This window comes from Sycon ciliatum, chromosome 13, assembly GCF_964019385.1.
Source record: "Sycon ciliatum chromosome 13, ocSycCili1.1, whole genome shotgun sequence".
Taxonomy (NCBI): Eukaryota; Metazoa; Porifera; class Calcarea; order Leucosolenida; family Sycettidae; genus Sycon; species Sycon ciliatum.
Genome location: NC_088655.1, coordinates 9,024,158 through 9,050,929, shown reverse-complemented (window position 1 = coordinate 9,050,929; position 26,772 = coordinate 9,024,158). Strand labels below are relative to the sequence as shown.

Sequence of the window (26,772 nt, the reverse complement as noted above, 5' to 3'; positions counted from 1 at the left end):
TAGGTATATAATAATGCTAACCCATAGGTATAGGGCAGATACTAAAACATAGACACGGCGCAGTAACTAACCCATGGGTAGGTGGCGGGTGCTGGCCCATAGAAACTACAAAGACCAGTACTAGTACTATTACTTCAATGACTGCGAGGAGTAGAACGAGACTGGGCTGAGTACAAAGTAGGACGCTAGAGCACGCGGCATAAAAATTAATAACTACTAATAAGAGGTCAGGTGTCGGCGCGTACACTAACTGTCAAGTGACAGGATAGTGCAGACTGTTCCCCGCACACAAAATGCAGCTAGTGCAGGCAGCCAGACAGCGCAAGCTCACACCGCGCACAATCTACAGCTAGTACAGGTAAGCTGAGACTATAGCCAGACAGTGCGCGCTCAAACAGTACACACAACAGTACACACATTTGACTGCGTCGTGAAGACAGTAGGGCACACAGTCGTAGGACCAATACTGCTCTACTTGTTACTCAGCACACATACGTGCAAACAAAAGTGAAAAGAGCGTGAGCGGCCGCCCGCCAGCGGGGGCCCTGACCAAGGGACAGTGCTGACCAGTACTGCAGTAGAAAGACTAACTGCAAAGAAAAAAGTCAACCATTTCTTACATTGTAGCCAAGGGAGTAGGTTGAGGAAAAGTTACTCTGTTGAAATAGTAAATTCTGTTCTGAACAATAAATAGATGATATGCCAAATAAGCGCTCGAAAAGTTGAGAGGGCATGCGATTGATGCGCCCAGGCTTAGCTTGTCAAGTGCACGGGATGTGCAAAGTACACGAATTTTAGGCTTGTTGCGCGCTTACGCGATCAGGTGCTGCACGTGCATGAATGGAATGCATGCAGTTCCACTGTTACCGCATTTTGGCATTCCGTCGGAGAAAATTTTCGGATGGAGAAAAGGAACTCTGACACCTTTGTGCATAGTTTACTTTCAATTTTTCATTTTGATACCCGGATATGGCAGCAAGAAATAGTACACCAGCAATTGCTTCTCGTTTTGCGAACCCACCTGTGGCCAAAGTGTGGGCGAAACGATTGCTAGATGGACTTTTGCTCAGCTGAAGACTTACGTGAGGGAGAGATACCGGTAGATGGAAAGCGAGATGATTTGTTGCAGAGGCAAGACCGAAAGATTTTATTTTATTCCCAACGCCCCAGAGCCTAGGACAGGGGACAATGATGGCAGTCGGCGCCGAGCAGCGAAAGGGCGATGAAAATCCGTTCCTCCTTCACTGGTCGCTACAGCAGCGAATATCTTGACACCATCTGCATCGGGAACAGAAGAAGCTGCTTCTCCGGTGAATCCATCAAATCATAGATGCTGCTCAACAAACAGACGCAGAATTTCCCGCTGAGGCCTGGACCCATCGCTCGGAGGATTAGCTATGTGGTGTTTCTGCTAGTGCTGTACTCCAGCATCTTCAGAATCGAGAAAGGTACCTAACGACACAGAAACCATTCGGGGATGAGTCCTTCTTCTCGCCATTCGTTTAAAGTGTTGAGTGTTGCTTCCCAGAGCCAAATAATTCTGGACCGCAGAGATACTTTGTCAAGGCTAAGTGTTGGGCATCTCAAAAGAAGAAGAAGGAGAGCTAAGTGTGTGCTACAGTGCTAAACTAGAGAAAAGCATGTACTCGAAGTGATGTCTGCATATTGCACTTGCACTGCAGCATTGCATGCTCCTTCCACCACATAGTCATTGTTGCATTGCTGCTGACCCTCAACTATTGTGAGATGAAAGGTCAATACCTGGCATATGCAACCTAGCAACAACAGCAATGGGGCCCAAGGGCCAAGGAACGTAGTTATGAAAACCCCTTATCAACCACCTGGGCATACTGACATTGGCAACATTGATTTGCCTTTGGACTGGGAAATCCCGCCTTCCTTATCCCACATCACAGAGAAGGTGCTCCTAACAGAGGCAATAGCAATAGAGCGCCGTCCCCAACAGCAGATTGGCAGCGGCATATGGCATAGGCTGAGAAGCAAGACCCTGACTGCTTCGCGGCTTCACGTCATCCCTCACCCGAGTGAGATCACATCAGCGTTTCTTCCGTCATTGCTCCAGGCAACCAGTTTCTCATGTGCTTTCGCTATTAGTCAGGGCCAGCACAAATAGAAGTTGTTCTATTTGTATTGTATTTATTATTTTACTAGGGCAATCCCTGCAGACAATACGCCTTTTTACAGGGTGCTCGAGGTAAGTGGGTAAAAAAAGTTGAATGAAAAACCGAGGCTGCATACTACGCCATTACCATGATTACGTATTGCTAAGGAGGTTACTGGTTGTTATAATATAACAGCCTTCTATGCAGCCTCTGCGGCATGCCGAAGGAGGCTGCCTAGCAGCACCCCGATGGAAGAAAACTCCAGCTATCAGAGACCAGGTACCTGTATGTTTCGCAAAGAGAAGCCATGTCGTGAAGAAGCATTAGGTAGGGCTAAAGCGAGGGTGTACTATCCCCTGGTCAAGGCTTCCATAGCCAGCGTAGGGTGAATATTTGACCTAAAAACAAAGGAAACTCTGCAAAGAGGGGGCTGTGGCGGCCATGCACACATTTATAAAACAAGGCAAAAAGAAGGCGAAATAATTATTATAAGGTTATAATGGATGGCGGCTGGAATATTTTGTGGCGGTGACAAATGGTGGCTGCTGGGTAGCCAAAAGTTTTAAAATGTTATCTTGAGACTCCGCTTGAAACGTCTAATGAGTGTGTTGTGCAAGGTTACTGATATGATGCCTTGTCTTTGAATCTGGATACTAGAACTCCAAACATGCGACTGTTAGTCATTTCGCTCAATCTTGCTACTTTATTCTTGCAGTCACCCAGATGGCATTGAATACTGTCGAATGCTTCTTCCAGCGTAGGGACAGTATGCCTGGGATATCACTAGGTATGAGTCGTATGTCTTCAGGCAGCTCCTGTGCAGTAGCTCACGACACTAGGTAGAGCGACGCCGGTTAGCATCAGCCGCTGTTGTCTTGGTGGACCAGATTGAAAACTCCAGATACAAAATGGTTTACCAGTCTTGCTCTGGCGATTTTCTCCCCTTGTACATAATCTTCTGGCAAGAAATGGTCAGATCACACCACTGTAGTGTCACCTTTTTTTTACTCTCCTTCTCTTTCCTCCCTTCGAATAGCAACAGTCCATTTCCTTCACAGTTCAGGATGATGGAAATTTATGGAAAAGACGAATACCATTTTGCTGGGGCCGGGGAGTAACGCCGGTCACCAGTACATCCTGGAACACAGCAATGGTCGTGGTTGGTCGGCATCCGAAAACAAGACAGCGAAAAATCACTCCAGCCGCTATAAAGCAAGCAAAACTGTTTCTTCTATCCAGATTTACAGCTTTAATTTTTCAGTAATCTCAACGCCGAAGGAAGTGCTAAAACTAGTAACGGTGGAACTGCATGCATTCCATTCATGCACATGCAGCACCTGATCACATAAGCTCGCGACAAGCCTAAAATCCGTGTACTTTGCACATCCCGTGCACTTGACAAGCTAAGCCTGGGAGCATCAATCGCATGCCCTCTCAACTTTTCGAGGGCTTATTTGGCATATCATCTATTAGCTGACACCTCTAAAGAGCCTGGATCATAGACAGCTGTGTGCCCAATGTGGAGCGGGGGGGGTTCCGATGGAGGAGGCACTGGGAGGCTGGAAGGACAACTCAACACGGACACCATCTGATCAAGATCTCTGCTTTCTTGTCCTACTGCTCATGCCCGCCGATGGATCATCAAATGGAACCAGGTGAGCTAAACCTCACACTATGCAATGTCCTCTCCCCTGAATTTTTCTTGCACAAATTTAATTAAATTTTCTGGTTTCCTCAGTACCCATGCATGGTCGGCGGGCGATAAATTTTTCAACCCCTGAGCAACATAAATCTGAACATTGACCACAATCCACACAGGAGCGTTTGATGCATGAACTATAGGGAACTGTTGTGTCTGGTCCACTTTGCTGTGCATTTGCTCCTGAGTTGTCATACCGTGTCCAGGAACCTCCTGCCTTCCTCGGTCGTAACCCCCGGCCCCTGCTGTTCATAGTTCCATAGGCACTCTTTCTTGAGTGCAGTCCCATATATCAAGGTTTGTATCGTATAGCGCGTTTCCACACACACGCACCCATACTCACACACACACACACACACACACACACATACACACACACACACACACAAATATGCCCATACATAATGATTTAGGGGGGGGGGGGGGGATAGATAGAACAAAACAGCCCACCCAACTTAACTGGGACCCCACCCATACACAAATTTAGGGGGGGGGAGGGTTGGCTCTGTCTCTTGCCGCGCGGGCTGGCACATGGCGGTGGGACATAAACGTATAATTATCATTTTAACAAAAAATAATAATAACAATACTAAAAAAGAAAAAAGAAAGAGCGCCACATTCTATCCTTCATTCAGGTATGCACATACAGAACATCTAGCCGATAGAGGCGGGGGTCAGACATAAAATTTCACCCAGCAGTGCCCACAATTCAACCCCAACTATAACCGCTTTTGAGTCTGGATGTATTGGTCATTAGGGCCGATACTGTGAGCCTGCCACGAGCAGTGTTCCCCAAACGACTCCAGGTAAAAGAAAATATATATTTTTATATATTTAAAAATAATAAAAACAAATTAGCAATTTGCTGTGCACTGTGATCTGACCCGTGCCTCCGATGAGAGTGGGATGGGTGCCCATAGACCAGCTAGGAGAATGCCTGAGGGAATGCAGGGGTGCATAATTGCCGAACAACCCGCTCCCTGGGACTAAGGGCTAAACATTGACGCCCCCAACTACTGATTGAAGGGGAGTCGGTTTGAGAGTCTGCAATATTGATTCACGGCACCGGGTGGCGAAGCTGGCATTACCATTATAATTCTCAATTCACGGATGACATGGCGTCAACCAATGTTGTGAACCATTGGTGTTAGTACTGGTCAAGCATTGTTAATAATTATTTATTATTAATTATTTTATTTTATTATAATTATTGTGTTTTCTGCATATTTAACATTAGGTTACCTCCTTTGAATTTTTCACTTGATTTCTCCACCATATCCTCGACTTATCGCCTCTCCGTGTCATGGATTGTTGTGTCGTCTGCATATTGGGTGATTGTTGCTGGTAAAGATAAGTGCGATAGCATAGGATCAAGGTGGCGCATGTCTCACTCAGCATACAAATTGTACATGATGGGAGAGAGCGGATCCCTTGCACTACTCCGATATTTGTAGCAAATGCTTTGCCTAAATGAGAACTGAGCTTCACTCTCATCATCGTGTCCGAGATCAGAGTGGCAACGACATCAGTGGCAGCTCCGGAGTCTGAAAACCGCGCTAACGCCTTCTCACGGACAATAGTATCAAATGCACCGCTGAAGTCTAATAGTGCGGCAGAGTATTTCCAGTCATCGAGTAGTGCACGTTTGCACATGATACGGGTATAGAAAACTCCGTAAGCATACCAACACCAATGCAATGCCACAAGAGCATACCAAGACCAATGCAATGCCACAAGAGCATACCAACACCAATGCAATGCCACAAGAGCATACCAAGACCAATGCAATGCCACAAGAGCATACCAAGACCAATGCAATGCCACAAGAGCATACCAACACCAATGCAATGCCACAAGAGCATACCAACACCAAAGCAATGTCACAGGTGCATACCAACACCAATGCAATGCCACAAGAGCATACCAACACCAATGCAATGCCACAAGAGCATACCAACACCAATTCAACGCCACAAGAGCATACCAACACCAATGCAAATCCACAAGAGCATACCAACACCAATGCATTGCCACAAGAGCATACCAACACCAATGCAATGCCACAAGAGCATACCAACACCAATGCAATGCCACAAGAGCATACCAACACCAATGCAATGTCACAAGAGCATACCAATACCAATGCAATGCCACAAGAGCATACCAACACCAATGCAATGCCACAAGAGCATACCAACACTAATGCAATGCCACAAGAGCATACCAACACCAATGCAATGCCACAAGAGCATGACAAAACCAATGCAATGCCACAAGAGCATACCAAGACCAATGCAATGCCACAGGAGCATACCAAGAACAATGCAATGCCACAAGAGCATACCAACACCAATGCAATGCCACAAGATCATACCAACACCAATGCAATGCCACAAGAGCATACCAACACCAATGCAATGCGACAAGAGCATACCAACACCAATGCAATGCCACAAGAGCATGCTAAGACCAATGCAATGCCACAAGAGCATCCCAACACCACTGCAATGCCACAAGAGCATACCAACACCAATGCAATGCCACAAGAGCCCACCAACACCAATTCAATGCCACAAGAGCATACCAAGACCAATGCAATGCCACAAGAGCACACAAACACCAATGCAATGCCACAAGAGCATACCAACATCAATGCAATGCCACAAGAGCATACCAACACCAATGCAATGCCACAAGAGCATACCAACACCAATGCAATGCCACAAGAGCATACCAACACCAATGCAATGCCACAAGAGCATACCAACACCAATGCAATGCCACAAGAGCATACCAGCACCAATGCAATGCCACAAGAGCATACCAATACCAATGCAATGCCACAAGAGCATACCAACACCAATGCAATGCCACAAAAGCATACCAACACCAATGCAATGCCACAAGAGCATTACAACACCAATGCAATGCCACAAGAGCATACCAACACCAATGCAATGCCACAAGAGCATACCAACACCAATGCAATGCCACAAGAGCATGCCAACACCAATGCAATGCCACAAGAGCATGCCAAGACCAATGCAATGCCACAAGAGCATACCAACACCACTGCAATGCCACAAGAGCATACCAACACCAATGCAATGCCACAATAGCCCACCAACACCAATGCAATGCTACAAGAGCATACCAACACCAATGCAATGCCACAAGAGCACACCAACACCAATGCAATGCCACAAGAGCATACCAACATCAATGCAATGCCACAAGAGCATACCAACACCAATGCCATGCCACAAGAGCATACCAACACCAATGCAAATCCACAAGAGCATACCAACACCAATGCATTGCCACAAGAGCATACCAACACCAATGCAATGCCACAAGAGCATACCAACACCAATGCAATGCCACAAGAGCATACCAACACCAATGCAATGTCACAAGAGCATACCAATACCAATGCAATGCCACAAGAGCATACCAACACCAATGCAATGCCACAAGAGCATCCTGCACCCGAGGATAATGTGCCTGATGATAGAGATACTTCAGATGCCAAAATCTCTCCGCAGGACAAGAAGATCAAGATTCTGTGGGATTTCACCATCCGGTGCGATTTCTTCAATAAGCACCGACGGCCTGGTATTGTTCTGGTGGATGGATCTGCCAAGAAGTCCCTGATCATTGACATTGCTGTACCTGGTGATCCACGCGTTGCTGAAAAGGAAGTTGAGAAACGTGCCAAGTATCAACTTCTTGCTTGCGAAATCCATCGCCTATGGCAAGTTGAGACTCGGATTGTTCCTGTAGTAGTTGGGGCTTTCGGCATGTTTCCAAACAGTTGCCAGGATGCCTTGACACCATCCGTATCACCAGCTACTGCTCTGTATCTGAATGGCAAAAATGTGCTCTCTTTGGCTCGGCAGCTATCCTGCGTAAGGTCCTTGCTTTGTAATGCTCTGGGGTGGGTGGTGGAGTTCTTTCGGTCCTATTTTCCTCCAAACTCTCTCATGTTTCCTATGATCGATATTTAGAAAAGGGTTGTGTGTTTCTCTTTGTTGTTTACCTACCATCATATAATATCCATATAATGCATGGCCCCACCTTTGGCTGCTGGATTCTAGCTCGGTGGGTGCCTATCTCTAGCCTTCGGCTGAGTGATCATGGAGAATTGGATAATTCAAAGGATGAGTCGGGGAAGTGAACTGCCAAAAAAAGATAAAAAATTACCAGACCCCCAGGACCTTGTCCTGGTGGCTGAGTAGATCAGACTCACAGCCACGTGGTCTTGGACCAAAAATCGCTGATCCATATTTTCCCTCGTGTCAGGCCATGATCCAGGCACCATCCCTGCAGCTTGCCACTTTTTATGCCGCACATTATTTTGTGAAGGTCATTCTTGGAACATTGTATAAGGTTGCTTTCCAGTTTGAATAGCTCTTTCATAACCAAATCCACAATTCACGGGAGAGGTGCAAGTGCGGATCACCGCAAATGATTATAAACTCTGTCTAATGCACTGGTGTGCATTGCAGTTCTATATCCGTCTCTCTTTAACTCACACTCTCACTCTCTATCTCCCTAACTCTTTCTCTCCATCGTTCTTTCCATCTTTCTCTTCATCTCTTTCTGCCTCTTTTTCTCTCACTCTCTTTCTCTCATGCTCTTTTCTCTTTCTCTTTCTCGTTCTCACTATCTATCTCTTCCATCCTTCTCCCTCTTTATCCCTCTCCCTCTTTCTCTCCATCTTTGCCTCTCCCTACCACACTTTATCTCTCCTGATCCCTTTACTATCCCCTAGTTTCTCCTCTAGCATTAATTGAAATCTGGTTTAGAGTTTCACTTACGCTCAGGATATCTCTGCAGACCTCAGAAAGTTCTTTTCTCAGGCGGTCGAAGCTTGCGTCATTGACGGTCGCATTGATAGGAAAGCATCCTCGAAAGTGGAGTTTATCACCAAACTCCTCCTCGACACTACTATAGCTTGTGGCAAGCTTTGCAGCAAGTTTTCCATGATCCTCTCTCTTGATCTCGTCGCGAAAGGTCGCAATGATCATGACATTGAACGGCTGGTCTGTATTTGCAACAACAAGAGATGGGAAACGCAAACAAAAAAAGTATATATATATATATATATATACACTCAGACACAAAGGATCTCCAAGTTTCTCACTGTTGCTACTCTGAGTTTCGTGCAAAAGCACTCTTCAGGCAACTATATATATATATATATATTTGTGGTGAGGAGATTTGAGGAAAGGTGATTTTAAGCAGCACACTCTCTGCAATATCATAGCATGCAGCTAAAAAATTGGTCAAAAGAGTGTTTTAAAGCAATTGTGCTAATGCTACTTCAAATGAATTGGCGACCGCTAGTACATACTAGGGTGTTATGAGCGGCCTCGAAGATATATCTCGTGAGTGATGATGGAACCATGCCTGACCTCCATGTGTTCGGTCTCGGGCTGAGAACCTTGGCAATCTACTGGAGAAGTGGCTGCACAGGCCAGTCAGCGCTGCTGTTTCTGCGACAAACAAAGAAGAAGCAGCTAATGCCGACCAGGCTGATTCTATTATCAGATCTCTGAAGAGCAAAGTCTGGAGATGGAGAAGACAGATGCGAGTTCTCTGAATGTTTCCGAAAATTTTGGGCTCCATCGGGCATAGACTATTTTTGTATGGACATTTCGGACGTTGCTCAATTGGAGAAGAGAGCAGAATATTTGAACCAAGGGCACGGCTCTTCCATTCAAGGCTCTCGACAATAACGGATCTGAACGTTTTCGACCCAGAAGCTGTTTGCTGTTTTCTCACTTGTCAGTTGTGGACTCATTGTTGCGGCAAAGATGAGACGGGACTATTCCATGGCCAAAAATAAAATAATTATTTTCTTTCTCAAACACAAAGCTCACTTTCCCTGACTGCATGTATGTGCACGTGACAAGCATGTGGACGTGATTCATGTAGCATGATAGTGCGGGTATCCAGTAGACTGGTAGTGGCACATAACTTTATGCACAGACCCTAGTGCTCTGTGTGGTAAAACTGTTACTCACTGCACACACACACAGCGTGGAAAGTCCAACTCTGGAAAGTTCGGAATAACTTGAAGATTTGTATAATGTCCACTATCCGTGTACGCACCCATGTGCCATGTGTCGACACTCTTATCTCATTTTCTAGACCACCTCCGTGTGAACATGCATGGGCAAAAGGGACGACCTAGTACATGGGGCAGTGCATGTTCAGCTTGATGTGCAGTAACAATTTGTTAGTACAGTGTACAGTGTAGTGCACAGCACTTGTGAATAAAACTGTTTGTTCATGTGAAAATCAGTCTGATTTCACGTATCCAAAATAACGCCGCGACCACATACGCTCCGGGCCCATATTGACGCACATGTTCTGGACCCGTCTACCAAAGGTCTCCACGGGTTGCATGGGTATCCGACTACACCACTATAAATAACACACACATGAACACACACACACACACACATGCACACACACGAATGCACTACCACACACACACACACACACGCATGCACACACACACACACACACGCATACGCACACACACACACATGCACACACTACTACTACTACTACTATGTACAGCTACCCTATCGGGCCACGCCGCTCCCAGAAGCGGGAGACAACGACAAGAAGAGAGAAGAGAAGAGAGAGAAATCGCAAAGTCAACAATATTTGGCATGACGTTGCAAGTCCTGTGGCCTTGAGAACCGTCTTTCGCAATGCTCGCATTCATGACGGCAGTTGTTCCTGGCTGCACGTGACATCCGTTTCGCACGGTCACAGACACACACACACACATTAACAAGAACACACATTGCTTGGGTGGATGGTGCGCGGCCGGCGAAATTGAATTGCATTTGCCCGGGGGGGGGGGGGGCAAGTAATAGTAGGGTTGGCTAGAGCCAAGAGCCCACTGATGCATTCAATGGAGAAATGGAGAGCCGCTGGGCACCGTTTATTGGGGTTAACTTTATAAAAGTAGGCATGTGAGGATAAATATGGGAGTGGGAGGGTGGGAACGAGAAACAAATAAACTGACAACCAGTCACCACCATGAACAATTCTTGAGAAGAGATTGTCAGCAAGGAAGCAAGAAAAATGGGTCGCCATTTTGCGTCATGGTAAACGGACCTCAGTATGGTTGCTGACGTCATGGGCACGTTGTGTGCGCTGGGGTAAATGTGAGTGGCAGCACTGACAGTTGTGCGGCACCATGCCTGCGCGATGACACAGGGCAGCAGAGACAGTTGTGCGGCGCCATGCGCCCGCAAGGACATGGGGCGGCAGAGGTAGGTGTGCGGCCCCACGCGCCTGCGAGGACAAAGGGCGGCGGAGACAGTTGTGCGGCACCATGCGCATGCAAGGGCATGGGGCAGCAGAGGCAGTTGTGCGGCACCATGTGCATTCGAGGACATGGCGCAGCACGTACCCGTGGCGGTGAGTTGCAATGATGCTAGCTGTTAACGAGCATAAACGCTGCGCATTAATGCGACATTAACAAGAACACGCATTGCTTGGGTGGATGGTGCTTTCAATGCAGAAAGGGAGAGCCCATACAGGCCGGGCACCGTAACCCTAGGCAGACAGACAAGGGTCATAATAGTGGCCTGCAAATGTGAAGGCTAGCATGTGCATCTCTCAACGTTCAAATTATGGCAACGCGGATTCCGCGAATATTATTACCTTGTGTTCTTACTTCTTTGGCAGCCGGGGACTTAGATCGGTGCCTCAGCCAGACAGGTTGGATGTGGGTGTTTCCCCTCCAGGAGTAGCTGTTGATCGATCGGATCCGTAGCTGCTGAAGAGACGAAAGGGGCAACGATCCGACCCCATCGGGTGTACAATACGGCAGGCTGGGCAGGATGGTCGCGCCTGTGCAAAGCTGTCACAGGTTGTGGTCAATGAGGTCCCAACTGTTTGGTAGGGTCACGTACGGCCAGTTGCCGGAAATGCTTATTATATTCGAGACAGGCTTCTGGGAAGAAGCTGCGGTTAGCCTCCACCACGATTGACTGGTAAGACAAGAGCTCGTGTGTTCGATGTGGGGCGGTTTGGAGTATGGTGCCACAATACACAGTAAATGCCTCCATCCAGGTTGGCAAGTCATGAACATGTCAAGTTCTCGTGCGGAAAGGGTCATCTGCGCGCATCACGATGGGCAAACTGTCTCTCATTTCTAGGCGCAGCGACTGCGTTGCCTGGAGCTTTATCCCACCAATACCATCAGACAACAATTCACTTAAGTCCACAAATTCACCAGTGAGTATCCTGTCGAGTACTCGGCGGGGCAGGGAGGATGTCGGCAGGGCTGCCTGCACCGCGATGGCCACCGGTTGTGCCAAGCATGGCGCTGCCGCCGTGGGCGCTGCTGGTTGTTATGCCACGAGGATGGCTGGCAGGGTCTCCAATAGGACATTGGCCACGACGACCCGCAGAGTGTCCAGGTCACACCGACTCCGCTCGGGGTGACATGGGGGAGGTCGTGTGGTCCGCGAGCAGATTCTCTCGCTCGCGATCCGCGGCGGATTCGTCGATGTCGGGCTCACATTCATTGAGGGCTTCCGTCGGGCGTTTGACTAAATCAGTTCTACGGCCGGATGAATCCAGGCCGCGGGTGGACAGCTGTGCCCGGAGCAGCACGACCGTGAGGGGCGAGACCTCGTCAGCAGAGATATTCTCGGCAGGATCCATGTTCATGGGCAACGGGAAACAAATGAACTGTCCAACGTCAACGAGAAACAAATAAACTGTCCAACGTCAACGAGAAACAAAAATAACTGACAACCAGTCACCACCATGAACAATCCGCGATATTCATGTTAAAACAAAATGGCGTCACGATTTATTGAAAGTGGTATAGTTGGTGGTACGAGTGTTCAAAACCATTCGAACTTCATACTGTTCGTCTTCTTTTTGACTTGCTCTCTTTCCATCGTCCTTAGCTTTTGTTTGTTGTGAGCTGTTTTGGCTTTCTCCTGTGCCTCTGGGGGATGCCAAGTGATGGTTTTGAGAGGCTGGTGATGGCTGTGAGCGAGAGTTTGCCGATCGGCGTCGTCCTCGCTGTATCGATGAAAATACTAGTTACTGCGCACCTGGCAGATATCACAACACGTCGGAGCGTCCAGAAGCAAAGGAGTCTTGCGTTTTCACTGGAATCTAGTTCCTCCAGCATCGTGTAGCCCACCGTCGGTAAATGGCCGTCCAGAAAGGTCGAACCTGGTCTTCTGCAGCATCTCGCAGTCCTGCGAGGCACACCGTGTAAGCCTGCCATGTATTGTACAAATAAAACTCATGCAGTAGTGGACTCTACAGTGATGAGTCTCAGCCTGTATGCTGCGAAAGACACAGGAAATGTGACTGGTGTCTGTACACTCAGTGACTGGACGCCAACACCCCAGTCTTCTCCTGCAGGATCTGTTTGACATTGACATTATGCAGTAGGTCAGCATTAACCTGGTTCAAGTTGGCAGCTATCGTGATAATATCTGCCTGGTTGGGTGTAGCAGGTTGGCGTTTGCTCGTCGTCCAGTCCGGAATTTTCTTGTAACTCGCGGTGGAGTACGCGCAGGGTTTGTGATCATCCCTGTTCACTGCAATATTATCAAACACAACGTTCCCTTTGTCACTCATCTTATCATGAGTACTGAATTTGCTGACAATATTGCACCACACTTGTCACAACCTACCGCCACTGCTGGCGGTGGCGACTGGTTCGTCAATGGTGGTGACCAGGCTGACTGACTAGCTTCGAGACAGCGGCCTCGTTATCAACCCGGCGGCAGCCTAAAGGTTGATTTTATCGATCCAGCCTCAGCGCCATGTTGACGATGCCCTAGTGACTGTGTGTCATGGCTTGCCTTGCCATCAGCGGTCATTGCCGTCCACCTTGGTGCAGCCCTCAACAACTGGCTCAGCCCATGGGAGTGTCAAGTGGACAAAGTTGTTGCCAAAGTACCTCAGAAGATTGGTGCATCATGGTGTAGGTGAGCACATAACTAGGACTTCCCAGCGCCTATTTGTCCAGGCTGCGATACTATGTGACATGCTGTACTGCACATTCTTTGCAGCACTGCAAGGCCGGCAGCTGGACCGACTGCAAGGGCCGCGCACATGCAGGCCGCCTGTTGCCAGTGCAGCATTCTGGAACGTTCCTTCCTTCTGAGATCCGTGGAAAAATAACTTTCTTTGCTTCAAAGCAAGTTGCTTACCTTTCTGTTGTGCTCCCAGTGTCCTTACAACAATAACCTACAGCAATGTTTTATTTTCCTTTCCATTCCCCAACCAATGAATACTACAATGTCGATTCTATTTCTGAATACTTTTGTGTGTGCCCGCGCACGCAGGTGTGTGTATACCTCACTCACCACTCGAAGTTCTGTTCCCCATTACTGGAACACTGCCTGTTCTTTCAGGACCTGCCATCATCTGCGGATGGGCATTCAATGATTGTATTGTGTGTGTGTGTGTGTTTCATTCAGAATCAGATCCGCTATCGTTGCTATAAGAGAGAATCTGTGGGCTCACATCCAGTGCATTTGTAGATTTGCGTGCTTTTCTCGCCGCGGGCGCATACATGGGACATTGTGTGTGTGTGCGTCTGTGTGTATGGGAATATTGTCTGTATCGGCTTTTGGTACTAATGTTCAGGTCTGTGCTTGCATGTGTTAACATGAAATAATTGTTCGGTTCTGTGCATGCTATTCGGTCAAGTTAACGTTTATTGTGCTCTATTTATCGTGCGAATCAAAATAAACAATAATAACACAAGTCATGCTAGAGTGACGACATGTGCGTGTAGTAGGGTTGATGCGATGGGACGTTATAATTAAGTGGAACAGAACACACATTGGGCATCATTGATTGTGCTCAGTCTAAACAGTGAACATAATAATTATCTCCAGTGACAGACTGTAGCGGCTAGCCTCCAATAGGTAGCTGGCACTAGTCGCTACTGCTTGTTTGACAGGTGCCGCCAGAACCCCTGTTGTGTCATGCTATAGATGCACATGCCCTATTCTGGGGCATACTGAGGTACTTTGATTTTGTTGACTGCATGTAGACAGCATCCAATAGTAGTACTCGTAGACCTTGGCTCTTTGTAGGTCAACCACCATCGCATGGATCGATCGGTGACTATGCACTTGGAGGTTGGAATAGCCCGCGCTGAACAGATCTTGCCATGGCCCAGGGAGTGAACTCGCTTACTCGACTATCCCGGTTTTAGTTAGCCAGCATGAGTCGTGCAATTTGTCCCTACCATGTTGCGAGCTCACAGTTGTTTAGGCAGGTTTTGAGCTGCACCACGAAACAAGGCGAAATAACGGCGTGACTGTAGAGCAAGGAAGCGGCGAGACGGTACTTCCAGGACGAGGCAGGCAGTAGAGATGTGTTCACAGCACGACCACCCTCTCAAACCCTGCCGGTACTCCACAGTTACAAGAAAATGTCGGACTGGACGACGCGCCAATGCAAATCTGCTACATCCACCCAGGCAGATAGCTGCCAAACCAGGACAATGTCAACCCACTGCATACCGGTAGGTCAATGTCAAACAGATCCTGCAGGAGAAGACTGGGATGATATTGGCGTCCAGTGTACGGACACCAGTCACATTTCCTGCGTCTTTTGCAACATACAGGATAGACTCATCACTATAAAGTCCACTACTTCGTGATTTTTATTTGTAGAATACATGACAGGCGTATTCAGTGTGCCTCACAGGACTGCGAGATGCTGCAGAAGACCATGTTCGACCTTTCTGGACGGCCATTCACCGACGGTGGGCTACACGATGCTGGAGGAACTAGATTCCAGTGAAAACCCAAGATTCCTTTGCTCCTGGACGCTCCGACGTGTTGTGATATCTGCCAGGTTCGCAGTAACTAGTATTTTCATCGCTATAGCGATGAAAATACTAGTTAGTCACAGCCATCACCAGCCTCTCAAAACCATCACTTGGCATCCCCCAGAGGTATAGGAGAAAGCCAAAACAGCTCTCAAGAAACAAAAGCTAAGGACGATGGAAAGAGAGCATGTCAAAAAGAAGACGAACAGCATGAAGTTCAAATGGGTTTGAACACTCGTACCACCAACTATACCACTTTCAATAAATCGTGACGCCATTTTGTTTTAACACGCATACGGTCCATTCTTGAGAAGAGATTGTCAGCAAGGGAGCAAAAAAATGGGTCGCCATTTTGCGTCATGGTAACCGGACCTCAGTATGGTTGCTGACGTCATGGGCACGTTGTGTGCGCTGGAGTAAATGTGAGTGGCAGCACTGACAGTTGTGCGGCACCATGCCTGAGCGAGGCCACAGGGCAGCAGAGACAGTTGTGCGGCGCCATGCGATCGCAAGAACATGGGGAGGCAGCGGCAGGTGTGCGACCCCACGCGCCTGCGAGGACAATGGGCGGCGGAGACAGTTGTGCGGCACCATGCGCATGGAAGGGCATCGGGCAGTTGTGCGGCACCATGTGCATTCGACGACATGGGGCAGCACGTACCCGCGGCGGTGAGCTGCAATGATGCTAGCTGTTAATGAGCATAAACGCTGCGCTTTAATGAGACACACACAAAAAAAACACACACACACACATACCTGCATATACACACACAGTGCCCTCCCTGCACCAGTATACAGAATCAAACCCATGCCCCAATCATTCAATCATTCATGCATGTACTGTCATGGACATGGAAATCTGGTCACATATCTAGCGGCCCCGGTCAATCAACTGAATTTCCATGCCTGCTACAGTACATGCCGACAAACGGATCAACAGACACAATTTTTTAAAACAAAAACGCATTTGATAAAATATCGCACTGACCTGATGTTACCGATGGTGGCATCCGGCTCAAAAACCGACCAGCTGTAGTGGTTATGCTTGTTGTAATCAGTTTCTCGTCCCATTTGCTATTGACAACAGCAAGACCGAGGCTTGGTACTGATGTGGATAGGCAAAAAATGTCGTGTGTCGCTGAAAACGCGTCCTGCCCAGCGAGATCTTTGATACGCAAATGCTGACCACGCTCATCAGTGAAGTTGGACATCTGGATGCCTCGGGTTCGTTTCGAGTCGTTTGATGTGCCATTGGTGCCTTCTTTTCTCAATGTCTTGATCAGTGTGGACTTCCCAACAAGTTGTTCCCCGCTAACTAGAACAACTAGAGTGTTAGCGTCCACTTGGCCTTCGGAATAAAATTCCTCCAGCTGAAAGTAAGTCTGCGTATATATAACACACACAAGAACAACAATTAAAGAATAGGGGGTTTGTCAACTTACAACCGCTCTATGCAGTTGCTATTCACACTTGGCGCATGCGCTGGATGAAAATTCTTTATCAGTGACGTAGTGTTCATCTGTTTGACAGTAAAGTATGCGAGGAGAACATTTTTTAACCCTAGAACAGCCAACGGTGTCATTTGACACCGCGCGAGTCAAACTTTTGGAATTACCGAAATATGGCTTATCAGAATAAGCTCAAATCTTGTGACTATTCCTAATTTTTCTTCCTCTTTCGTCTGCCATAAATCTTTGATTTGTAATTGATGAGGTACCATAATGGCGAGTACGTATACCTAGAACAGCCAACCGGTGTCATTTGACACCTGCACTATAAAAAGCCATTATTGCAGATAGATGGAAACAATATGAACACATTTCGAAGGTGTCGGCCATATCGAGTTGCTCGTATGCCAACCAGACAAAAGAAAGGGGCACGGGTAGGAAAATCGCTGAATACAGGACGAAATAATATTATAGGATCACCATACAACCGTTGGGCGAGAATCGCGAATTTGGGGCAGGTAACCATTAGTGCATAGATTACACAAACAATCTTCAGCTAATGTCCTTGATACTGCTCATTCCCTTTCATTTTCCTGTAAATTGCCCCAGAGGAGCCATCGCGGTCTGACGGCCAAGGAAATACTAGAGCGGATGTAGCCTATTACCATGCATGAATCTGATGACCATGAAAGCAAAATTGCCCACTTTATCTTCACTTGATAGATGTTCAAGTGTAGTGACCATTGGCAGTGGTGGATCTGTTCTGTCATATGAGGGCGAATCTAACGGTCACAACACCTGAGTACCACCTATGGATTCAGAATGTGTCGAGGCTTACGAGCCTCCAGAGAGCGGACGAGGATTGCGGGATAGTCCAGACAAGGAATTGTCAGAAACTGTTGGAGGAGTGGTGGAGACCCCGAAATGGATAGTGTTGAGGAAGAGGAATCGCAACTCTGCAAACTGGAGATGGTACACCGCATTATCGCAAGGATGGTGCTGTGTAGATAATCTTTTCTAACTACTTGACGAGCTAATAAGGCTCTTGAACCAAACCTCTTCCTCCCCCGCTTCAGGCTAAACGGGTAGGCAGCCGCTGCGATGCCTCCTCTCTCTTTATTGGGCCCGGATGCTGCAGAAGGTGATTGCTAAGTCATAACTGATAACCTCATCATCAGTGCATTACTGGTCAAGAAACTGTTGGAGAATAAAGAGTTGCAGTATGAACCACTTTGGGAAATTGAAGTGAACTACCTTCTAACTTCATTGCCAATAATCGCGGATTGCATTTAGTTTTTCAAGATTACATTGTAGGATGCAAAGATGGTAGACATAGAAGGTAGAAGGAGCAAGAATTATCAATGGTCCGCCTAGTGTAGACCACCTAGAGCCATATGGTTTACATGGTGAGAGTAGGAAGCCCCACATCGTCCAATTCTAGCAAAAGACGAGATATGTCCTTGACCGTTTCAATGGAATGTGGTGGATCTACTCAACAAAGACTATTCCCGAAGATGTCCCCTGCAAGGCGGTTACATAAATGAATAGCTGTGACAGGAATCAACGCCTTCACAATATCCCAGACCTTTGCTAGTTCATGCCCATCCGGAAAACGCTCATTCCTGCACTGGTCAATAAGCTTGTTGACAGTCATGGCATCTGGTTCCTAAGTGCCAGCCAAGGAGAAGAGAAGGGTATACCTCTTTGAAAGAGTCTAAAATGCAATCGTTACTAGCCTAAACCATCTCTAGTAGCATATGTGTCAGCTTGGTGAAAAAATGATGTTCATAGTCAATCCATGTTTGTACTTGTTACTGTGTGTCATTCATCGTGACGGTCGAGTAATCCGATTATGCCAAAGCACATATTCCCGAAAAGCAGTTCCTCATGTGCCCAGTGACGTTGACACATTGCTTGTTATTGTAACTCTGTGATTATAAGAAATTCCTATGCAAGTATTTGAAGTTTTGCCGGTTATTGAGTTCATCCTTCGCAATTGCCGTTACGCGTACATTGTATTTTAGTTGCGTATAGCCAACAATAGTGTCTGGGTGAATCCTAAATTGTTGTATACATCATGAATGCCACTAGTGATAGCCAGCACTGAAAACAAAAACTATAATAACCTATATCATAGGTCTTAGACATCGAAATGTATTCAGGTGTCAAATGACACCGTTTGGCCGTTCTAGGAGTACTGAAAGTGGTGGCCGTCCTAGGGTTAAAGGGGAAGTATACCCTAAAATCAAAGTTTCACCAGTTGTAGTCTTCGAGGTGCTGAGGCGAATGGTCTTGGTCCGAGGACGCTGAGACGCTCCCTTCCTCCTTCATTCCCAATCGAACTCGCGCACTTCCACCGAAACTGGGTGACTGCGCCCTACTAGATAGGAATTTGTATGGAAAAGTCACTAAAACGCCGTTTCCTTCTCATAAAAGCACGGATGACCGCGATTGGTCCGTATGTTGTAGTCTTTTGGCGGCTGAGTTGACTGGTTTTGGTCTGAAAAGGCGTCTATGCAGTGTTCGGCCCTTATTCCCAATCGAACACAGTTGAGTTAGCGGTCACGTGCTCATGCGTTCACCAGTTGCCTGGTCACCGTGCCTGCACTGGCTGCAGGCTACAATTTTCACATCAAGGTTCAACTCAAAGGTTCAAAGCAGGGGGTCGTAAGAGGCTTTTACGACTCCCTGGTTCAAAGTTTCAACTCGAGTGACATAAACGGGCCCAAACAGGCTGTAAATTAGCACGTGACCGCTTACTCAGCCATGTTCGATTTGGAATAAGGGCCGAACGCTGCATAGCAGCCTTTTTGGACCAAACCCAGTCGACTCAGCCGCCAAAAGACTACAACATACGGACCAATCGCGGTCATCCGCCCTTTTATAAGAACGAAACGCGTTTTTAGTGACTTTTTCCATAAAAATCCCTATCTAGTAGGGCGCAGTCACCCAGTTTCGGTGCGAGTTCGATTAGGAACAAAGGAGGCAGGGAGCGTCTCAGCTTCGTCGGACCAAGACCATTCGACTCAGCATCACGAAGACTACAACTGGTGAAATTTTTATTTTAGGGTATACTTCCCCTTTAACCCTAGAACAGCCAACGGTGTCATTTGACACCGCGCGAGTCAAACTTTTGGAATTACCGATATGTGGCTAATCAAAAAAAGCTCAAATCTTGTGACTATTCCTAATTTTGCTTCCTGTTTCGTCTGCCATAAACCTTTGATTTGTAATTGATGAGGTACCATAATGGCGAGTACGTATACCTAGAACGGCCAACCAGTGTCATTTGACACCTGCACTAAAAAAAGCCAAATTTGCAGCTAGATGGAAACAATATGAACACATTTCGAAGGTGTCGGCCATATCGAGTTGCTCGTAGGCCAACCAGACAAAAGAAAGGTGCATGGGCAGGAAAATCGCTGAATACAGGACAAAATATATGATCAACATACAACCGTCGGGCGAGAATCTCGAATTTGGGGCGGACATCCGTTAGTGCACAGATTACACAAACACTCTTCAGCTAATATCCTTGATGCTGCTCAATCCCTTTCATTTTCCGGTAAATTGCCCCAGAGGAGCCATGGCGGTCTGACGGCCAAGGAAATACTAGAACGGATGTAGCCTATTACCATGCATGAATCTGATGACCATGAAAGCGAAATTGCCCACTTTATCTTCATTTTATGGCTGTTCAATTGTAGTGACCATTGGCAGTGGTGGATCTGTTCTGTAATATGAGGGCGAATCGCACGGTCACAACACCTGAGTACCTGTGGATTCAGAAGGTATTGAGGTTTACGAGCCTCAAGAGAGCGGACGAGGATTGCGGGATAGTCCAGACAAGGAATTGTCAGAAACAGTTGCAGGAGTGGTGGAGACCCCGAAATGGATAGTGTTGAGGAAGAGGAATCGCAACTCTGTAACCTGGAGATGGTACACCGCATTATCGCAAGGATGGTGCTGTGTAGATAATCCTTTCTAACTACTTGACGAGCTAATAAGGCTCTTGAACCGAACTTCTTCCTTCCCCGCTTCAGGCTAAACAGGTAGGCAGCCGCTGGGATGCCTTCTCTGTCTTTAGTGGCCCGGATGCTTGAGAAGGTGATTGCTAAGTAATAACTGATAACTTCATCATCAGTGCATTACTGGTCAAGAAACTGTTGGAGAAGAAAGAGTTGCAGTATGAACCACTTTGGTAAATTGAAGTGAACTACCATCTAACTTCATTGACCATAATCGCGGATTGCATTTTGTTTTCCAAGATTACATTGTAGGATGCAAAGACTAGACGTAGAAGGTAGAAGTAGCAAGAATTAACAATGGTCCGCCTAGTATAGACCACCTAGAGCCATATGTTTTACATGGTGTGAGCAGAAAGCCTCACATCATCCAATTCCAGCAAAAGACGAGATATGTCCTTGACCGTTTCGATCGAATGTGGTGGATCTACTCAGCAAAGACTATTCCAGAAGATGTCCCCCTGCAAGGCGGTTACATAAATGAATAGATGTGACAGGCATCAACGCCTTCACGGTCTCCCAGACCTTTGCTAGGTCATGCACATCAAGAAAACGGTCATTCCTGCACTGGTCAATAAGCTTGTAGATAGTCATGGCACCTGGTTGCTATGTGCCAGCCAAGGAGAAGAGAAGGGTATACCTCTTTGAAAGAGTCTAAAATGCAGTCTTTACTAGCCTAATCTTGAAACCATGTATAGCAGCATACGTGTCAGCTTGGTGAAAAAAATGATGCTCATAGTCAGTCAATGTTTGTACTTGTTACTGTGTGTCATTCATCGTGACGGTCGAGTAATCCGATTATGCCAAAGCACATATTCCCGAAAAGCAGTTCCCCATGTGCCCAGTGACGTAGACACATTGCTTGTTATTGTAACTCTGTGAATAGAAGGCATTCCTATGCAAGTAATTGAAGTTTTGCCAGTAATGGAGTTCATCCTTCGCAATTGCCGTTACTCGTACATCGAATTTTAGTTGCGTATAGCCAACAATAGTGTCTGGGCGAATCCTAAAGTGTTGTGTACATCATAAATGCCGCTAGTGATAGCCAGCACTGAAAACAAAAACTATAATAACCTATGTCATAGGTATCAGACATGGAAATGTATGCAGGTGTCAAATGACACTGTTTGGCTGTTCTAGGAGTACTGAAAGTGGTGGCCGTCCTAGGGTTAAGTGGTGATGTATTTTTTTACAAGTCGGACAATATAAATGAGAAGATCAGCTTGTAAATATGCTATATGGGTCTTTCGGCAAGCTGCATGCACAGCACACATGTACTTGCTTGTATTTAAACACAGGCAGGAAATAAATCTATGAAGATTCTCGCACCTTGTAACATTAGGATGGTGGACATAAAAAAATGAGTTGGTGATAGCTTTGTGAAATGTATTGAAAGTACAGACGACTTTTTACCTTATGCACGGATTGAAAACGAAACTTTATCCTTTGTTTAACAATTATTATGTAAAAAAAGAGAAGAAATACATGAGAAAGAGTATGCAGCAACTATCCACGACTGTTGGGTGGTGTGTTGCTTTGCTGCTTCGAATTGTAGTCAGACCGCATTGTCATTGTTGTAAACCACCAGTTCTCTTATTGGGAAAGGCCTTCGCGCTTATGGCATTGTATTCGTTGAAATGTTGTATTTCGACTCCGCCGTACCGCTGATGTTGCTGCATGGCATACGCTATATGCGTTGTGTGCGTTTTGCTGTATACGCTGTTATGTCCAGTTTTATATGCTTATGTTTTGCATGTACGCTGTTTTTGCATGCTATAAATAGCTGGTGTTATTAGTGTTCATTGTTAATTATTCGATGAAGTGAAATATACTGTGTAAAGGAAAAGAGTTGTGCTCGTGCCGTGTGGTCGTACGATCCTGACAATTTAGAGAATCTTAGAGGGTTCACCACATTTGGCGACCACGCCAGGATAGGAGCGAGCATGGCAGAGGGTTCGCAACATTTGGCGACCACGCCAGGATAGGAGCGAGCATGGCAGAGGAACTATGGAACAATTTGGAAGCCAGCTTTATCGACAATGGAGAGCGGTTAGGATTAGAAGGCGAGTTGTTGAAGGTACATGTGGAGCAGAGGCTCCAACAGTACGCGGAGCGTGAGGAGCGCAGTGCCAGACGGCGAGAGGAGGCGCTCCGCACCGAGTTTGCCAAAACACTAAAGGAGATTAACGAGCACATCGCCAATGCGCATGAGGGTGAGGGTAAAGCCGCGATGGGAGGTACAGAGGAATCTCCCAGTCACAGCGGTGGGCGTCAACCGTTGATGAAAATCCCCTCATATGATGGAACGCAGCCATTGGAGCGTTATCTTGACCTGTTCGAGGACATCTGTTCCAAGAACGAGTTCGAAGAAAGCGAATGGCTGCTGCGACTGCGCATCGCGCTAGCGGGTAGCAAAGGGGAGAGGATATGTATTGGATGCAACAATTACGAGGAAGCAAAGCGAGAGTTGCTTGCCTCGCTCGGAAAGACTCCGGATAAAGCGTGGAAGACATTGCTGACAGGCAAGCAGCGGTCAGATGAGTCGTTTCATCAATACGTTGTCCGTGTTTGCCGAGAGGTAGAGGTGTGGGCCACACTTGCTATGACAGAAGATGGCGAGGTGGACACCAAGTATAGCGCCGATATAGGAAAAATGTCCCCGGTGCTGCAAGCAATGGCAAAGCAGGTAATCTTGGAGCAATGCGGACCTGAGATGAAGACGTACCTGGTCGAACGGCAGTGCTACGGGATGTCACTGCGCCAGGTACAGGAGCACGGCGCGTCTTACCAGGTCGCGCACGGACGACAGGGTGATACTGCCAGGAAGCCAGTAGGACGATCCGTGCCAAGGCCCACGGCGTCGGCACAGTGCATGGCGATATCGGTCGCAGATGCAGAGAAGCAGCTAAAGTCGCTGCCACAGGAAGGGAGAAAGGGTTTTCTGCAGCGAGAGAGACTCTGCTGGTATGGCCATATGGCCAGAGAATGTCGGTCAGGCTCGAGATGCACGAAATGCCAGAGGAAACACCACCTACTAATATATGATGTGTTGGATAGAGCAGGTTACAGCCGGGAGAAACCGACTGAGATAGTTACGGAGAAGAATGTTGGGTCGTGCTGTCTACACTCGCCAAGTGTGCGGCTGATGACCGGAGTGGCACGAATTGAGGTAAGAACTCGAAACGCGAAGGTTCGCGTGTTCCTGGACTCGGGTGCTGAGGCGTCATTCGTGACTGCAGCGTTGGTGTCAGCAATCGATGCAGAACACGTTGGGGTTGAAAATGTAGAGCTGAAGCCGTTCGGCGCGGAACCAACCCAACAGCGCATGGATAAGTACGCCATCACGATCCAGGGTAGCTCCGCTAGCATTCGGGTACGCGCGTTCGTGAAACCAACGCTTGAGCTGGACCTGAAGTGCGCAAATCCGCAGACCATTGCGCAGTGGCACAGTTGGGGAGTAGAGCTGAGTGACAAGCCTCAACAAGGGACATCAGACAAAATACATATGCTGATTGGTGCAGACTATATGAACGCGGTACTGCACAGCAAGAAGGAAGTTAATGGTGAGACGGTGTGGAACACAGAGATAGGTAATGTATTATCTGGTCCAGCGTCTGCACCAAGTCGAAACAGTCAGCCGGTGACCGTGTCATGTGTCACAGCCCACATTGAACAACTATGGCAGTTGGATGAACCTCCAGAACAACATCAGCACCTCCCATCGTTCCCGCTATGTCGCCAGGGCAGCGGGTACAAAGCGGGTCTCTTGTGGCGAAATGAGCGTCGCCCAACGGATAACTTTGCTCAAGCTAGAGTCATCGAAACGCGGCTTCTTGAAAAGCTGAAGAGGAATGGGAAGCGTGCGCTCTATGATGATGTGCTGATCAGGGAGTACCGCGAGCTTGGAGCAATTGAGCTGGAGCCATGTGAGAGCGATGCCGGGTACTATGTACCGCATCATGGTGTATTCCGCGAGCACGCTGCAACCACGAAGTTAAGAGTGGTGTTCAATGCCTCGGCGACGGCTCCAGATGGCAAGTCGTTGAACGACATGGTTGACCCTGGACCGTCGCTATTGCCGAGTCTCGCAGGTATGCTATTACGGTTCCGTGAATATAAGAGAGCGCTGCAAGCGGACATCCGCAAGGCTTTCTTCATGGTCGCGGTTAATCCCGAAGACCGTCCGTACCTGCGTTTCTTGTGGCCCGGTCGAAGCGACAGCGATGAACTGTTAACCTGGAGGCTAACGAAACTGCCATTTGGCGTAAACTGCTCGCCGTACATGCTTACTGCGGTGATTCAGCATCACTTGAAGGAGCTACGGGCGTTGTCTGCACCCAAAGAGCGAGATCGTATTGATCTCTTGCTCACGAGTTTCTACGTTGACGATTTGGTCTCTAGTGTCTCAAATGCCTCGGAAGCCAAGGAGATGCAAGAGTTCAGCGTGCGTGTGCTTACGGATGCTGGCATGGAGTTACGCAAGTGGCGAGGCAACGAAATCCCGCGCGATCCAGAGGGCGGAGATAAAGTCCTCGGTCTGAAATGGAAAACCAGTGATGACTTGCTCAGCATAGCAGCGCTAGGCGAGTCCGATAGGCCGTCTGTTTGGACCCGGCGATCCCTCCTCAAGTGTGTTGCATCAGTGTTTGATCCGCTAGGTCTAGCAGCACCGGCAGTTGTGCCGGGAAAGATACTGCTACAGCAAGCCTGGAAAGTCGGAGGTGACTGGGATGATATGTTGCCTGATGGCATCGTAGCCGCATGTGCGCAATGGTGGGGAGAGTTGGCCGAAGTGGTGAGCATTGACATACCACGTTGGATTTGCTGCAATCTTGACACACCGATTGCGCTTCATGCCTTCGCCGATGCCAGTGAGAAAGCATTTGGATGTTGTTTGTATGCAGTCGTCAATGGACAGTCGCACTTGGTATTTGCCAAGGCCAAAGTGGCACCTGTGTCTCCGCCCACGTTAGCCCGCCTTGAGTTACAAGCAGTATGTCTAGCGGCTCGCTACGCTGAGTTTGTGGTGAAGGAGCTGCGTGTGACCGTCACGCAAGTCTATGGCTGGACTGACAGGCTCACTACCGTTCATTGGATCAGTAATCCATCGTACAAATGGAAAACATTTGTGGCTAACCGCGTCAGTCAAGTCCAAGAGATATCGAAGAAGGTCGGCATTGTGTGGAACCATTGCCCGGGCCTTCACAACCCAGCAGATTTACCGTCGCGTGGGAGTAGTGCACAGCAGATCCGTAGTCCGTTCTGGAGGGGCGGACCAACCTGGATCACGGAGCCCAATGACTGGCCCACCGCATCCTCAACCGCAGCTACAGATGAGTCCAGTGTAGAAGTACGAGTGTCAGCCACCACCTGTAGTCGAGAATCTGATAAGGAATGGTGGCTCCGATTCAGTAAATGGTCGAGGGCACAGGGCATGGTGACTCGGATGTTGCAGTGGAAGCACACTGAGCCTCGTGCTGAACTCTATTTTGCAGCAGATAACGTATTGTACCGCATCGTTCAGGCCGCATGTTTCGCTGAGGATCTTGAGCTGATCAAGCAAGGTCAACCAGTGAAGCCCGGGTCGAAGGTGTATCAGCTTGCACCGTTTCTGGATGAGCAT

The 26,772-nt window shown here is 47.7% G+C and overlaps 2 protein-coding genes across 2 annotated transcripts in view; one reads left to right on the top strand and one right to left on the bottom strand.

Annotated features, from left to right (window-relative positions):
* LOC135829156 (rab GTPase-activating protein 1-like) overlaps positions 1-1,779 on the top strand; it is an 8,412-nt gene extending 6,633 nt beyond the window's left edge. Inside the window, exon 7 of the mRNA XM_065341562.1 lies at positions 1,683-1,779. Within this exon, the coding sequence (XP_065197634.1) occupies positions 1,683-1,779 (97 nt within the window). The remainder of the gene's footprint in view (positions 1-1,682) is intronic.
* Positions 1,780-6,285: 4,506 nt separating this feature from the next.
* LOC135829155 (ankyrin repeat domain-containing protein 17-like) overlaps positions 6,286-26,772 on the bottom strand; it is a 90,234-nt gene continuing 69,747 nt past the window's right edge. Inside the window, exons 8-10 of the mRNA XM_065341560.1 lie at positions 16,665-17,058; positions 8,643-8,869; positions 6,286-6,324 (exon numbers count right to left, since the gene is read on the bottom strand). Coding sequence (XP_065197632.1) covers positions 6,286-6,324; positions 8,643-8,869; positions 16,665-17,058 — 660 coding nt within the window. The remainder of the gene's footprint in view (positions 6,325-8,642; positions 8,870-16,664; positions 17,059-26,772) is intronic.